The 17,115-nt window shown below is 37.3% G+C and overlaps 1 protein-coding gene across 2 annotated transcripts; it reads left to right on the top strand.

Moving 5' to 3' along the window:
* Window positions 1–66: 66 nt before the first annotated feature.
* Window positions 67–16,596, top strand: LOC147077526 (uncharacterized). 2 transcript variants are annotated; one of them, XM_085940852.1, is made up of 5 exons: window positions 67–376; window positions 5,260–5,632; window positions 7,499–7,685; window positions 10,884–10,933; window positions 14,530–16,596. In XM_085940852.1, exons 2-5 carry the CDS (start codon window positions 5,318–5,320, stop codon window positions 15,871–15,873), a joined length of 1,896 nt encoding a protein of 631 aa, XP_085796978.1. In that variant the 5' UTR covers window positions 67–376; window positions 5,260–5,317; the 3' UTR covers window positions 15,874–16,596. The 2 variants fall into 2 exon arrangements, with proteins under 2 accessions (XP_085796978.1, XP_085796979.1); XM_085940853.1 differs by having other exon boundaries at window positions 10,887–10,933; window positions 14,530–16,462.
* Window positions 16,597–17,115: the final 519 nt, after the last annotated feature.

Below are 17,115 nucleotides of genomic sequence, written 5' to 3'. Positions count from 1 at the left end.
TTATATGATCTATGGTTAATGCAATTTATTTAAAGCTGGCAGCACTGATTATTTCATTTGTACACAGTGGCCATCTTTCCTAACCTAAAAAAACACAGATATTTGACATGTTATTACCAATAACATTAGGTACAAAATGTTACAATAGTCTTTATTTAATGTGTTTTTAATGCTGGCAGTATAAATTTATATTACCATTATATGCTCAGCTAATTTAAAAACATAAACAAATGCATACATTTGACATTTTCACGTCTAATTTGACGTTTTGATAAAATATCGATAAAGTAAATGAATTCAAAATATAATGGTTGATGTAAAAAATGAACCAAATCAATCGCTTTCTGATACCGAATCGTCTTGATCCTATATAAATGTAAGTATTTTAACAACACGCCAATTTTTAACACTACAATGACTACAACTGACATAAAAATGTTAATAATTCAGCTGTAGACTTTATGTACAAGTCCTCTACGAAATAGTTTGCAAGAGAATTTCAGCCATTCCCTAGAATTTCCACACCTCGAACCACATTGTTCCATCTATAATTTGGTAAATATGCCGCAGATGGCCGCACGAGATTTTATTTTTAGACCAAACCAAACTTAACCAAACCTACCCCGACCTAATATAATCTTAGTGTATGGGTGGCCAACCCGCAGCCCTCGTGCGGCCCACTGGGTGTCAACTTGTGGCCCGTGAAGGAGTGAGAAAATAAAAATAATATCAAATGCCGCTGCTAGACGTGTTAATTTCGCAAATTGAGATTCGATATTAGCTCAAGATTTTAAAAAGCACTGTGTGCTTTTTGCTGCATTTGCAACGCCATTCTCCGTAGACGTGAATTTATTACCGGGAAATTTACAAATGGAACATTGTGAAATATGTTGCGATGAACATTTAAAGGAGAAATTCCATTAGGTTTGTTTGGAAGAGTTTTACTAAACATATTTGGATAAGGAGAAATTTCCTGCAGTTTACAGACATGTTCTAATGATGACTTCGCTATTTGGAAACACTCACACGTGTGAATAGCTTTTTAGTCGGATGAAGCATATCAAATCCCAAGTGAGAACACGAATCACTGATGTGCATTTGAAAAACTGTTTGCGTGTAGGAACAACCTCACTCGATATCGATATTGACGCACTTAGTTCTGCCACACAAAATCAAACTTCTCACTAAAATTTATTATTTTTATATTATTTAGTTTATTTTTTATTATTTAAAAAAGTCTAATCTAATAAATATGTTTGATTCACATTTTTGTTTTATTTTATTAATATAATATATACTTATTTATTTTTTGTTTTGTATAATAAAAAAAATCGGTTGCACGAAATCTCATTTTTAGAATCTGGCCCGGCTGCTGAAAAGGTTGGCCACCCATGTCTTAGTACATGATAATGATGCATCCTAATGTATGAAAATTTCGGTACAAGTCGATTATGGAGAAGCCAGGCGGGAACCGCGTTAATTGTCAAAGCCGATTTTGGACAGATTCATAAATTCAAAAATGACAACTTAACCTAACCCAACCTAAGAAATAATCCAGTATATCAGCTATTTTCAAAATGTGTTTGCCGCTGGCTTCCCCATAACCGACTTGTACCTCTATATGTTTTAATATGCAATTAAACGCCATAGAAATTATTTTTTAAAATTAAGTACCTATCTAATTATTATTTTGGACAAAGTGCAGTCATGACAACAATATTATTCGCAAAGGTTTTAGGCTTAGCAGAAGGAACCTACCATATTGCATACAATGCGATAGACTGACTTAAGGTGATACATCAGTGAAACGGCAAATAATTTTCAACTATAGGCGCTATATCTAAAAGAACTATATCGCTCGCATTCTGAGAGAGAACGTCGAGCTGGAAACACGTCACTTTGTTTCGTGATGGCGACGGGCGTATTAATTCTTAAATCGTGTAAAGATGACTAAAAACGTTACCCATTTACTTGAAAAAGAAAACATGTCAATGAATATATTATTATTGTTACTAATAGAATAATAAACAGAACATAAAATGGACGTATGTTGTATTTATATGACAAATTATATTTCATTTGGCATGCGTCATTTGCACCCGCGACCCGCAATCCGCGCATCGCCTAGCCACGATCTTTTTAGACCGTGCCTCAACTGAGGTACAGCCTTAAGTCACTCGACATAGCGGCCATACGAAAAAATGAACTGAATTTCGCCAAAATTTCCCGCCTGACTTCCCCATAACCGACTTGTAATCATATACAGTCGAACTTGGTTATTACGATCACGGAAATAGCGAGATCTCGGATGTAATGAGGAAACATTCGTTGACATTTTAGTTTACGATTTTACCCATACATTTATTCACTTTTATAACACGCTACTTCTCAGCAGAGCAATTTTTGAATGAAGCAGGTAAAATTTTTATTTTTTGAGCCGAGCCACACCGGGCGACTCTGGTCTCGAGACCAGTCGCTGAGTCCAGACCAATGCATGCAGTTATATGGACCATGCCACATCTGGTCGCCCAGTAGTCGCGCAAGCAATAAGTCCGGCGATCAGTAAAATCTCGTTCTTGCGCTCGGTCTGGTCTCCCGGTCTCTCTGGTCGGGCGATCGGTAGCGCGGTGTATGAAAACATATAGCTATGTATTGAGCACTGCCACACTAGGCGACCAGTCGCCGGCAGCCACGCCGCATTTTTAGCATACTTGCGTGTACATGCATTATTATTATTATTATTGGCTACCTCTATGGTCGCCGGCAAGTCGCCCGAGTAAATCGCCCGAAGAGACCAGTCGCGCGACTGGTCTCGAGACCAGAGTCGCCCGGTGTGGCTCGACACTTAAAGTAAATATTGTGTGTTCATAGCTTCGAACGGCATCAGCCTTTGAACCATAAGTGCGAGTGAGCAAGCATTCGGCACACTTATACCTCCCGGTCCATGTCAATATGTAAATTTTCACCGTGTCAACAAAATGTCAAGATGGAATATCACAATATTACATATAGATTGAACAAACATGTTTACTGTTTTACAAAATTACAATAAATACTTAAATGAGGATTTAAATACAAAACAACGGTAATAATTAATATGTAAAAGACAAAACACTATAGATGTACATATAGCCTTCTACAATATTACGTTGACATTAGATATCTGACGTTTACCGTCAGCGCCTCTAGCGGCAAAGCATGTGTACTTCAAAATCAAACTGCACTCCGCACTGCCGGTTGACTAAATATGCAATTTTGGTACTACAATCGAAGTAGGATTGCGCAATTTTGGTACTTCAATCGAAGTAGGTGTGCGCAACAGGTCATAACGCTTCCAAAAATTGGCCTCCAGGTATACCAAGCAAAACTGTCAATGTGTCGATCTTTTGAAAACAAACATTTTTGACCCTAAGCACCGATGCCGACGGGATCGGATTACGTTTATGACACTAGTAAAGTGTCTGAGTAGCTAATTGGTGTTTTCGCCGACAACATTAAAAAAGTATCAACGCATGTAGTTGAATTTGCATGTAAAAAATCCAAGCTTTGTGAAGTCAGTAGGTACCTACCAGCGCCGGCGGCTCAACACTCGATTACAATAAACAACTTCTTCTGTAGTTTATGAATGCCATGCTTGTTTCGGGGATTTTTACGATGATTATCAGATTAACGAGTAATGCTTATAACGAGCAAATTCAGTCGGTCCTATCTTCCTCATAATAACCAAGTTCGACTGTAGAAAAATAAAAATGAATTATATCAAATGATTTTTGATGAGTATAATTGTTTTGAAAAATACGTAATTTCAACTCTTCGCTCAATTTTCTGTCGTCAACGAGTTTTTGAAGTTTCATTGAATTAGTGTGTCGTTGTCATTAATGTGTACCCATTCATTAGTAGCAATATCCTAATATCTTAGACTCCAATGCACAAATTATTCGTACTTACTAATTTTGACTGCTGACTAGATAATTACTTTTTAATTACCACATTTAAATAGCATGCTAATTATATCGAATGGCCACTTGTCAACTGTCATTTTGAGAGTAAATTTTACAGAAAAAACTAGGTCAAGTAAGACAGTGCACTTTACCACTGACAGAGATGTCAAAATAAAATCGCGTGTCTATATTGTAGTACATACACACAAATTCATTTAAAAATCCGTGTCCGTAGAATATTCATTATTGTTAGTATTACTAATTGTACTTCACCCCAAAGAAATATGAAGATCGATAAATAATTTCGTTCGGTGCTTGACACTAGTGTTACCATGTTAAAAAAATATCTTACGTGCAACGTTCCCTCTAATGTGTGTGCGGATCATTAACGCATCTGAGCAGTGGCGTAACTAGGGGGTTAGTGTCACCCGGTGCGGTAAACTAACACAATTTTTCATTAAAAGTTATATTTTTAAGGCATTAGTCGCACTTGGCCTTAGCTTTCCAAAAAATGAGTTGAAGAATTATGCATGTGGTGGTTTCGTGCATTCGAGCAAAATTAAAAGCAGGCATAGGAAACTTTCATTTACACTATTTTTGTGTGAGCACTGTGCAGGGGTTGAAAACATGTGTGCGGACACATTTAGGTAGGCGTGCGCGCGCACACCTTACAGGGAACATTGCTTACGTGGCCTTTGAAATCACGTATAATGACTGATAACGGATACATAAAAGTATTATAATTAAATATTAATGGTGTATTTATAGTTATTGCATTTATTTTGTATACCGGTATACCGGCACCCACGGTGGCCGCACGGCTTAAGCGTTGGACTATCACGCCGTGGGTCTCAGGTTCGAATCATGGGTCTGGCAAGTACACATATTGATTTTCAAGTTGTGTGTGAGTCAGGGTATGGGACTTAATAGCTTGAGCAATTGGCTGACATCCATTTCTCGTAAAAAAACAAAAATCTGCTGATACAAACCTCTACTCTGTGGAGGCCCATATGATCCTATTAGGATCGGACATGGTCGAAAAAAAAAAAATATATTTTGTATAGTTTTCATATTATTGTCACTTTTTAACTATTACAAAATAATTTACGTAAATTATGGAAAAGACATTTTATATATACTTACAGAACGAATCTATTTAAGATCTGGTGGACCATCGGCAACTCGATCATAACTATGACAGGCTTTCTGCATAGTGCTTTGTGCTAAGGAAATTTTAGTTATGACAGATGGTTCTGCATTGCTCTCTTAGCTTGTTATTTCTTGTAAGTATACCTGACAAGTGTGCTCTTTTTCTCAGATCTCCACAGTCTACCGCTTTCTAAAAGTTACCCTTCGCCACTGCCGGGTATCGCATCATGGCTGAAAGCAAAATAGATGTTATGACCTTAGAAAATGAAGACGGAAGTGAAGATAGCGAGGAAGAAGTCATAACACGCCCAAAAATAAAGTTATCGGTGATAAGATCACATATCGACGATCTAATAACATTTATTGCTTGTTCGTTGGATAACGAATTTCAACTATATTACATGCATCTTCGTAATTTTAGAGAGTTGATTATAAAAAAACAGCAGACTTCAAAAGTGCGGACAAAACTCCATTCTGTTTTCAAAGCAGGATTACCGAAAGCAAGCGCGCCGACATCGAACACTGACGACACTCCACAACAGGTATTATATATAGATATATTCCGTGGTTTTATCCAACTGACTTTCTCTTATGTATATACTCGAGTCTGCAATTTAGAAGGTTTCCTAATTTTGCTATGTATTTTTTTCGACTTATACGAGGTATAAATGAGAACTCTGCCATTCTTGGTAGTGCTGACTTGTGTGTCCCTGATAACTATCTTAGAAATCGGGAGCATCAGTTGTTTGTTCTTCCGCGGTTCAGAACAACCCGCCACTGGTAATGCAAATTGGGAGGGTGATAACTATGTTCAACTAAATCGCTTCGGATGTTGATATATTCCACCTATATGAGGATGAGTATAGGTGGAATATATCAACATCTGAACTTCTCTTTCTCTATCTTTGAACTTCTATAGATGTATAACTGTATTTTCACTGCTTTTGTATGTCTATATTATGTTCTCTTTATATTTCCAATTTTATCCCTTTTATTACTTTTCTTCTCTATAATAATGTTTCATGTCATGTTGTGAACGTCTTAAACTTATAATTTGTAATGTCCACAATATGTTAAAAAAATAAATTGAAATTGAAAGTATAAACCGAAGACGAATAAACAGGATTTTGTTTGTGTTTTTATATAACGGACTTTCGGCTGTAACGGACACCCCTTCACCCGCATTAGACCGTCATATCGAGGTTCTACTGTACATATGATCCAATTAGAATCGGACATGGTCAAAAGAAAGAAAGAAAAAGTACACACTGTATATACCCCACGGTGAAGCTATGCGACCTGGAATACGCCGACGATGCTGTCCTATTCGACAACTCAATCGAGGGCATTCAAGAGACAATCGACAGGTTGCATAACAACTCCTCTCGCGTTGGTTTGAAAATCAACGTCTTGTGCAATAGCACCTGTCCTGATCCAGATTTCCCTCTGATTAGCGGTGGACAAAACATAGAGAGCGTCGACAGCTTCAAATACCTGGGGGTACACATCACGGGAGATGGCATTTTGCAGAAAGAGCTATGCGAAATGTCTGGGACTCACGATTGTATTCGGTCTAAACCAAATGCCGCCTATTCGACACTTGCATTCTGACGGTGCTGCTTTACGGTAGTGAATCATGGCACCTTACGAAGGCTCAGAGCAACCATATGCTGAGCTTCGATAACAGATGTTTGCGACGAATACTGGGTGTGCGGTGGTATGACTTTAGGAGCAATGAGGAGATAAGAGAACGTACCAAGCAGCCTCTCATCACGCTGAAAGTGAAGAGGTGACGTTGGACCTGGCTCGGCCACGTGCTGCGGATGCCAGAAGAGAACTTTAACCTGGCTTGCCTGTTCTTCAAGCCGACCGGATTCCGGCATCCTGGAAGGCCGCTAAATACAATCTACTGAGTGTATACGGCGGAGCTACGGGATGCTGGTTTGACCTGGAACGAAGCAAGAAGACTGGCGAGTGACAGGGATTCTTGGAGGCGCCGCGTGGTGTCCATATGCTCCAGTTAAGGGGCGGATATGGCCAAGAAGAAGTATAGGGGTGAAATGATCGCGTGGCTTATAAAAATGCAGAGACTGATGGATCGGTCACGTGCATAGAATGCCGGAAAATATACCGGCAAGGCCTATGTACGCAACCCCCTGATGGCCAGAGAAGACGTGGACGGCCGAAATTAAGATTGCTGGACTGGTCAAAGCAACCTGATATTGCCAGAGGTCACGACCCGTCAAGGGTTGCAGTGCCATAAATCATAAACAATATATTTTAATTTAAATTTAGTCTGCAAGTCATTTTGATTAGGTATATTTCTATCTAACGTAACTCGATATTCTATCTTTGTCCTGCCCACCGACTAATTATCATATTATCACCCAGGAATTTATTTTTTACAGATGACTGACTCTAGCACCGAAGTCGACCCTCTGGATTTAGGCATTACTGATACACATTCTTCGTCAGATTGGGATCCTTGTCTTGTTGAAGATGCCGAAATGAGCACTACTGACGGTTTTATTGACGATATAACAATCAACGAAAATGACGTGAAAAAAGAGGTCACCGATTGCCAGAATAGCTCAGGTCTGACTCTGATAATTCACTCTCTAATTAAAATTAAGCCTAATAACCTACATGCTATATGAAGGGATATTATTCTTGCGTATCCGGAAATTTGTACGTAAACAGTTCACCGCAGGTCACTTATCCGTGCGCCGCAGTACGTGAAACATGAGTTCGTGTAACATTTAATCAAATGACGAGTTCTTCGTTGAATATTTATCATATATTTGTATTGTCACCTCCGAAAGGGGGGGGGGGTTGTAGGATGATGATGCGCTGGACCCCCCTGATGATGATGCAATGTCACGGTGATATCGTCTGCTGGCTTCTTTCGGGGACATGCTTATGTTGATTGACAACGCGGAATTATAGGCGAAAACAGGGCGTTTTTTTGTCGGTATACATTTACAGTCAAGTAGTACAGCGTAGAAAATATTAAAAAAAAAAAAGATAATTAAATTTAAAATGGCGGGTGACGCCAGCGGCCGCGGCCGACGTCTGCAGAGTGTAGAGACCAAAAACCGAATGAATCAACCTTTTTGGAGTAGGTTAACTCAGGCAAGAATTAAAAATATTATCTACAAATTCTGTCACTGAAAAATGACAAAAGGACAGCCTTTACACCCTATGTACCTGGCTGGTAGGTACATTGGGTGTCATATTTCTGAGAATTTTTGCTAACCACAGAAATATTCAACCAGACCTTTTCCAGGTACATGCTTTGAAAGGGACTGCATTTGCTGGGATTAACATTACTGCACTAAATTACAGCTTGCTTGTATGTTTAAAATTGAATACGTATAAAATTTATAATGACGCTAGGTTTTACTTTGCTTGTTTCTAGAATTAATGTAGGTATAAAGAAAATGCAGGATTTTACATACATTAAGGGCTAGAATGATTTCATTAAATTTTGTAGAACTTGCAAAAGGGTGACTATAAATTTCCATACATCTAAGCTTACGGGCTAGAAATTTGCCTCGCAGTCGATCTGTTCATGTTTGCATGAATCAGCCCAATGATGATTCAGGCCTCATGGCCTTGGATCCTCTGAGGATGCCATGGCTTAGGCGGTATCAGTATGTATGCTACAGCATGTGGCGAATTTTATGAGATGTCTTTATTAGGTTAGGTTAGGGTTAATCTAATTGAAACAGTACTATTTGCAAACTATCGCCGCATTTTGTTAGATACGTACAAATGTATTCCACGGTGAAATGTTTAACGAAGATCTCATTTGATAAAATGTTATACGAACTCATGTTTCACGTACTGCGGCGCACGAATAAGTGTCCCACGATGAACTGCATATGTACAACTTACATGTAACCACCATTCTTGAACATTTCCTCTGTTGAACAAATTGGCATTTAAATGCCTGTTTTTCCTGTGTACTCCATATGTGTAAGGTCCATACTCGAAACACAAATTGAAAAACAATATGTGTATTTGCCAGACCCAGGATTCAAACCTGGGACACACGACATTGTAAGCCACTCGGCGATCATGGGCGTCATATTAATATTCATTCATTTTTTCACGGTCGCAAATTTGGCTATTAAGTTAAGTATTGTATAATATACAAAATTATTTGTGTTTTTTTTTAAAGCAATGCACCGCAGCACATCTAGCATCGTCTCACGGCACACCGGTTGCAGAGCACTGCTTTAGACTAAACACTGAACTTCCAAGACAGTACAATTTTCTAGCCTCAGTTCAAATCGCGGTTATGCATTAGTTTTTTGTATCGATTTTAGTGTCTGCCCTTTTTGTTCTGTAAAATACTGAAAATTAACAAAATTCAGAGTACTTTAAATATCGCTGTCCTAGGACTTTTTTTCAGTTACCTACCTTCAACAGGCACTATTCGCCACTGGTATATATATTTTAATATACCTAATTAATTGTATCCGGAATCTTGTACGTATGCAGTTCACTGTATTACACTTCACTGTGAAATGTTGTATCGGAAATTTAATATATGGCCTATATTAAAGACCATCCAACCTCTTTGGGTCATTATAGTACTGACATAAAAGTCATGTCCAATTAAAACATGGTTCTTGTCGGTTTACACTTAACAGGAAGCCAGCAGCAAGCAAATTTTGAAAATAGCTGATATACTGGATTATTTGTTAGGTTAGGTTAGGTTTTCATTCTTGAATTCATAAATTTTGCCAAAATTAGCCATGTAAATTGAATTAATGTTTAAATTGAATCTAATAAAATTGGAAACCGTATAGTATACGGTCATCTCTTTCTGATAAGAAAGCTCACGGCAAACTGTGCCATGGTGAAATGTTGTAAGTACAATTTACATGTAACCCTAATTAAGATATCCCACTTTACTGAGTATGGAACAAAACCAATGACTTAAGCACATCATAATTTTATTATAATGTATCATCATCATCAGCCTGAATCTATCCACTGCTGGATGAAGGCCACTTCAAGCTGCTTCCACTTCTCTTGGTCATGTGCATTGCGTTGCCACGTACTTCGCAGAACTTTATCATTTCATTGATCCAGCGGCCTCTAGGTCTACCTTGCGAGCGTTTTGTACCTCTTGGATACCACTGGATGACTAAATTCGTTCAACGATTGTCTCTTCTTCTAGCAATGTGTCCAGCCCATCTTCATTTGAGGCTTTTAATGAACTCTATCACATCGCAAACCCTTGTCTGCTTCCTTATCCACTCATTCCTCTTTTTGTTCTTTCGCATTATGCCCAGCATGCACCTCTCCATACCGCGTTATGCTACTATAATTTTCACGATCTCTCTTTTACTTAGGATCCATGTTCCACTTCCGCAGAACTTTATCATTTCATTGATCCAGCGGCCTCTAGGTCTACCTTGCGGACGTTTTGTACTTCTTGGATACCACTATTATGTATATCATATTATATTCTTTTTAATTAAAACAAATTGTAAAAAAAAAAATAAGCAGGGGTCAAAACGATCGAATTGTTGCCTGTAATTGTTTTTAGTATAATGACGATTGCTCACAACGATCAGCATGAATCGTTGGATCTACTGGTCTGTTGGTGTGGTTGAGCCTTTACAAGGACAAGCGCGAGAAATCGTTTTTAATAACGGAGAATAATCGATAAATATTGTGACATTCAGTTTGATTTTACTTAGCTTACCAACTTTTGGCAGTAACCCAATATTATTATCTCTACATTTTATAATCAATTGTCAATTTTTATTTTCACAGAAGAAAAACAATCGAATTCAAATGCCACAGAAGACTTCGGAATCAACACGGTGAGTTTATCTCGCTCCTTTTTGCCCATGGTAAATCTAGTTGTTATAACAGACCGACCATTTCTCTTTAAAAGATATCAAAATACTTCCGCTAAATGGAGATATATAATTACAGTTTAACCCCTATTTTACGTTTTTTAAGGGACTGAAAAAAAAAACCTAATTGGAGGGAAAATGTAAAAGGGGGGTATTGAAAAAAAGAACATTTAAATTTTGTTTCTAAAAAAACGACATTCAATTTAAATTTTCTCTTGCACTGACAAAGCTTTCCTTTGGTTAGACATTATGTGTTTGAAAGAATGAGGACGTAAAAATGAATAATAATCGAACTGAAAGCAATATGAAATAAATAAACCGCGAACTTGTAAGACTGATGGCAGAATAATGACAGATGGAGTGTATACAAAACACAAACACGATGCCAAAAGAAAAGATGGCGAGCAATGGACCAATCACCTTGTTATGCGCCGAACTCGGGCTAATCACAGCTTCGCTCGCCGACCAATCACCGTGCGCCGTTCTAAAGACACGGAGTTTTCCCTCCAAACACCTTACACCGTTCGAATGTCACGACCCAATCATTGTCAAGCGCATGTAACTCGCATATTTTGAATATTTCCGACGTAAATCGCGGGAAAGAAAAACGTAAATGCGGGTATTAAATGTACTGAAATACAATCTGGACTGAAAAAATTATACCCAATTGCCGGGAAAACGTGAATTGCGGGCACGTAAAAACAAGGTTATACTGTATATTCTCCATCTTGGGTTGGAAAGAGTGATATTTACCATTGGGGTCGTCCATATATCGCACTGTGGTGTAAAACCAACGCATCTGCAATAGACATATTTCAGAAATAGAGATTCTGAAAAAAAACCATAATATTTGGTTTATATCTACATTATATTGCATGTTCTTTCAGTTACTTCACTTTTACGTTATCAAGTTCACGACTTTTGCAGTTGTTTTGCATATAATCTCGAAATTGAAAAATTTGCCGATGCCTTGGTTTTACACTCACAGTGCGATATTATGAAGCACTTACTTTCAAAATTGGCTAAAACGATTCTTCAAGTATTTTGTTTTGGATATATATTTGTCTATGGTCTGAATTTTAATTATTTAAAATCTAGCCTAATTTCGGAATCAGCTAAAACAGTAGTAAAAGATATACAGTCGAACTTGGTTATTACGAGGAAGATGGGACTGACTGAATTTGCTCTTTATAAGCATTACTCGTTATATCGTTATATAACATATTTCGCGCCACGTTCTATTTAAGCATAGAACATAAAAAATCTGAAAACTATCGTTAAAATCCCCGAAACAAGCATGGCATTCATAAGTTACAAAAGAAGTTGTTTATTGTAATGAAGTTCTTAGCGGTGCTGGTAGGTACCTACTGACTTCACAAAGTTTGGATTTTTTACATGATATTTCAACCATATGCGTGGTTACTTTTTCAATGTTGTCAGCGAAAACACCAATTAGGTACTTAGACACTTTACTAGTGTCATAAACGTAATCCGATCCCGGCGGCATCGGTCGACGGTCGGATTTTATTGCTTTGGGTCGAAAATGTTGTTTTTAAACGATCGACACATTAACAGTTTTGCTCGGTATACACGAGAAGTAGCACATTATAAAAGTGAATAAATATATGGAGAAAATCATAAACTAAAATGTCAACGAATGTTTCCTCATTACATCCGAGATCTCGCTATTTTTGTAATCGTAATAACCATGTTCAACTGTAGATCAATATAAAAATGAGAAAAAACATTAATTATTAACACAGAAATTGAATGTGAATGAAGTTTTTAATGACTTTGATGATTTTGGGTGCTTGAATTGCAAATCTTTTTGATATCAGGCACAATATTAGAAAGTTGAATTCTTATATCTAGCGTGGCATCCGATAGTTTGGGAAACCCTTAAAATTTAAGCCAGCTCGCACATCTAAACTCGTCTCGTCTGCAACATGTCGAATACGACGATGTAACGTCATCGTTATTCACAAAAAACATCTAGTGTTGCTGGCAAAAAATCTCATGCGTCTTGGGCTGCGAGTCGAAGCCGCCAAAGTTGCAGTTACGTATACGCACACGCTGCGAATTGGTAATTCCTGCTTAAACGTCGGAAGCTCGCCGGTCGCCGCATCCCATACATATTCACATTTCGATAAGTTACATGCAACTGTCGCTAGACACGTATATGTGCGGTCTTCATATGCAACATCGGTACGACGTTCCTAGGTTTGATTTATGGCTGGCGGACAAGGCGAGTTTAGATGTACGAGTCGGCTTTAGCATGCTTGGATCACTCCAATTGAAACTCCTTACAAAACAGAAATATCTAACCAAACTTTATACCATGTCAGTCGTAGCGATTCTAATTATGCACAAAACTCCTTTATTCGGCGCTCTTGTTTAAATTACAATATGTATTTCTCCACCGTTGATCCTTTTAATAATTCACCTGTGGGTCTATTCTATACTTATCGACCGCTAAAGTGATAAAGTGATAAATATTATCAAACTTAGGGTAGGTTTGTATCAAAATATTAGCACTTATTACTAACAATTACACGAAGTTGGTTTTTATTGTTGCAATAAGTGCTATATTTTAACAGCACCTATCTTGCTGCTGTTAAAAATATCGCACTCATTGCAACAATAAAAACCAACTTCGTGTAATTGTTAGTAATAAGTGCTAATATTTTGATACAAACCTACCCTAAGTTTGATACTATTTATCACTTTAGTGTTCGATAAGTATAGAATAGACCCACTGATTCATTTAAACGCGCCATCTCCAAATTTTTGTATAAATGGAAAATGTTACTTTTTTGCATACAATTTAATTATTTATTATTCTTCCTCATTTTTCTGTTGTAATTTCTTTATATTTATGTTATTCATACTCTCTATCCTGTTAGGCTTAACTTTGCTGGTTGTCGTAACTTTTCATTATTAAATTTTAAATTTTTGTAATCAATATGTAACTGTTTGTTTCCTTAATAAATAAAATAAAATATCGGTGTGTGTACTTATGTGCATATATGTTATTAGAAGTTATACTTCTTTGGCGTAACAAAACAAAAACAAAACTTGTGATAAACTAGATTCTTCGACTAGCTCTTAATTATCTTGTTAAATTACACACTCAAGAAAAAGGACCGCTTATTGGAACGCCGTTGGTTTATTTCTATACACTTTAACTTATAATACTAAATTATATAATGGTTTCTCGTTGTTTTTATTTTTAAAGTACCAACTGACGCTTAATCGTTTGTTTACGTAAAAAATTGCAAATGGCCGACAATAATAAATTCGCTGCCTAGGCAACGGAACAATTCTAAACTATAATATTATACTCTATAATCGTCACGATTGGAGTATCATACTGTGGCGTAAAGGTAGTGCGTTCGGCTGATAACCGAACAATCGGTGGTTCGAATCCAATCGATTGAATAAATAAATTATGTGTTACATGTCACACGCCAAAAATAGACTCTGATCTGATTTTCCAAACGCGCCAAAAGAAGTATAACTTCAAAATAAAAGAATCTACTGACGCCATCTCTTATTTTTAGAGTCGGACGCGTTCTTCAAGATCTTCAAGGCCGTCACCCAAAACTCAATCAAAAAAGACAACAGCGTCCCGTGCTCCTTATAGACAAGGAGAACATTCAGACAAGAAGTACGGTCGCAGAGATACGTTTTGCTTCTTCTGCGAATCGCTGGTCGGCAATTTCTCTAGACACATCAACAGGAATCATCGAACAGAAAAGGAAGTCAAACGGATAAATTCACATCCGGCCAATTCGTGCGAACGGAAACATCTCATTACATTGCTTAGAAAAAAAGGAAACTATATAATCAATTCAGTGACTTGTACGAAACCGGTAAAAAAATCAAATTTACCATACGCAAAGAATTTTTTACCGTGTGTGGATTGCCTTGGGTACTATTCCGCTCGTCAACTTTGGAGGCATCGAAAGAAGTGCATCGGAAAGGCAGATTCAAAGTCCAAAAATGTTATGGTGGAAGCGCAGAATTTCATGGTTAAGAATTTGAAAGTCGATCATATGTTGACAGTCAATGTGTTTTCACGGATGCGACCCGATGAGACGTCGCTGGTAGCCAAAAAAGACCCGCTGATTTGCGAATTCGGAGCTCGCCATTTGAAACAATACACTAAGAAGAATTTGGTTTACGTCACTTCGAGAAAAATGAGAGAGTTGGCTAAAATTTTAATACAGGTGAAATTAATTGATCCGTCAATTTTTGATTTATTTGACGCGTTGCATCCGAAGAATTATGACATGTTTTTAGAAGCTGCAAAAATCGTGGCAAAGTATGATAGTGAAAAGAAAATATTCATGAGTGCCTTTTTGTCTATGGATATATCGAATCTGTTAAAACAGAGTTGCGAAATCGCGATGTCTATGGTGTGCGATCGAAAGAGAGAACTTCCGTCGAACGTCACTCAGGAGGAAGCCAAATTGAATTTACAAACCATGATAGAGCTCGTTGAAAAGTATTGGAGAATTGATATTACTAAGCTTGTTGCAAAGACTAAAGTGGACGGGAAGAATGCAAATAAAATCGGTTTAGACGGCAACGTTGAAGATACGACTGCTGCTCCGAAGAAAGGGGACCAAAATGTTAAAATTAAGAAAGATAAAAGACATCTGATTCATTGGACGGAAAACCAGAAGTTTGTGGTCTTGTCGTTCTTCAAGATACATATAGAGAACTTAACGCCTCCGAGGAAGCATGAATGTGATGCCCTGCTCAAACAGTTTCCGGAAATTCTTCACAATAAGTCTTGGTTGAAAATTAAAGTGTTTGTGCAGAATACGTATATGAAAAATATTAGAAACGTAAAAAGGGCTACCCCAGTTTCAACCGCCGAAGATCGACATAATTCGTAGTGGTTTGGGTCAATATTATATCATTAGCAAAGGGTGGAGGTCATCATCATCAGGGGCGCGACAACCCGGTGTGGGTCTTGGCCTCCTCCAACACCTCCCTTGACCTGCCCCCAGTGGCGAAGGGTGACTTTTTGAAAGAAGTAGGCTGTGGGAGTAACCATGCATGTCAGATATATTTGCGGGAAATAAGAAGATAACCCAATATTACTACTGATGAATAGGTACGCTAAAACGAAGAAATTTCAAAAGCTTAATTGGTTTGTTATAATTAGTTCATAAAAATAAGCAATTGGCTTGAATTACTTATGTATTTTCCTAAACATTTATAAACGTAACATTTACGCTCAAAATATATTACCTATCATCTATGAAAATATCCGTTGCTGTATTGTATTATGTTCAATAACAATTTATAATTTAACCCGTAAAACTAGACATTTTAAAATACATCTATATTTAAAACACAGACTTAGGTAGGTACAATATCAGATATCTTAATTGTCTAACGAGTGAACTAATAAATAAATAAAAATCACGAGATAAATTATTTTATATTTTTAACAACAATCAATACATATTTATGTGATTTAAACACATAGAAATATTTTTTTTTAAATTACCTTCTTATTAATTATTTTGAATAAATGCGCTCTCGCGACGTAAGCGCTAACGAAACAGCTTGTACATTTGTATGCGGGACGCCAGACATTTTGAAATAATGAGAAAAAAACTTCATATTGAAAAACCCGTCGTTTCACGCGAAAATAATCCTATACATATATAATATGTGAAGCGAAACGCGGTGTGTTCTATTTTTTAAACTTTCGAGAGATGCCATAGATGGTGCTTATTGAAATATTGGAAAAGATCGTAAAATTATGACAATTTTACGATAGATGTCTTTGGGCATATTGAATATATTATTATTTGTAATTATATAAATACGTCAACATGAAAATAAAAATTATTTTTCTTAAGAAGGTAGGCTTTAAATAATCGCCTAGTTTGGAGTCTTCGCCACTGCCTGCCCCTATCTAGTGTGGCCGCTTTCCAATTTGGTACCCCCAAAATACGGCAGTCACTGGCAGCTCCATCCAACCAGCGAATCTTTGGCCTGCCTCTTCTTCTACGCCCGATTAGATTGCTGGACATCACTCACTTTGCCGGTTCATTGTCATTCATACGATGTACATGACCTAGCCATCGCAGTCTCCCAATCTTGATTGATTGAACTGCGCTGCA

Source organism: Rhyacophila brunnea, unplaced genomic scaffold (genome assembly GCF_057557595.1).
Source record: "Rhyacophila brunnea isolate RB1 unplaced genomic scaffold, BYU_Rbru_1.0 scaffold_13, whole genome shotgun sequence".
Classification (NCBI taxonomy): domain Eukaryota; kingdom Metazoa; phylum Arthropoda; class Insecta; order Trichoptera; family Rhyacophilidae; genus Rhyacophila; species Rhyacophila brunnea.
This window is presented reverse-complemented; position numbering and strand designations above follow the sequence as displayed.

Coding starts and splice junctions, on each gene's coding strand:
- LOC147077526 (XM_085940852.1), top strand. CDS start 5,318: ATGGCTGAAAGCAAAATAGATGTTATGACCTTAGAAAATGAAGACGGA. Junction 5,633..7,498: donor CTGACGACACTCCACAACAG/GTATTATATATA, acceptor TATTTTTTACAG/ATGACTGACTCTAGCACCGA. Junction 10,934..14,529: donor AAGACTTCGGAATCAACACG/GTGAGTTTATCT, acceptor TCTTATTTTTAG/AGTCGGACGCGTTCTTCAAG.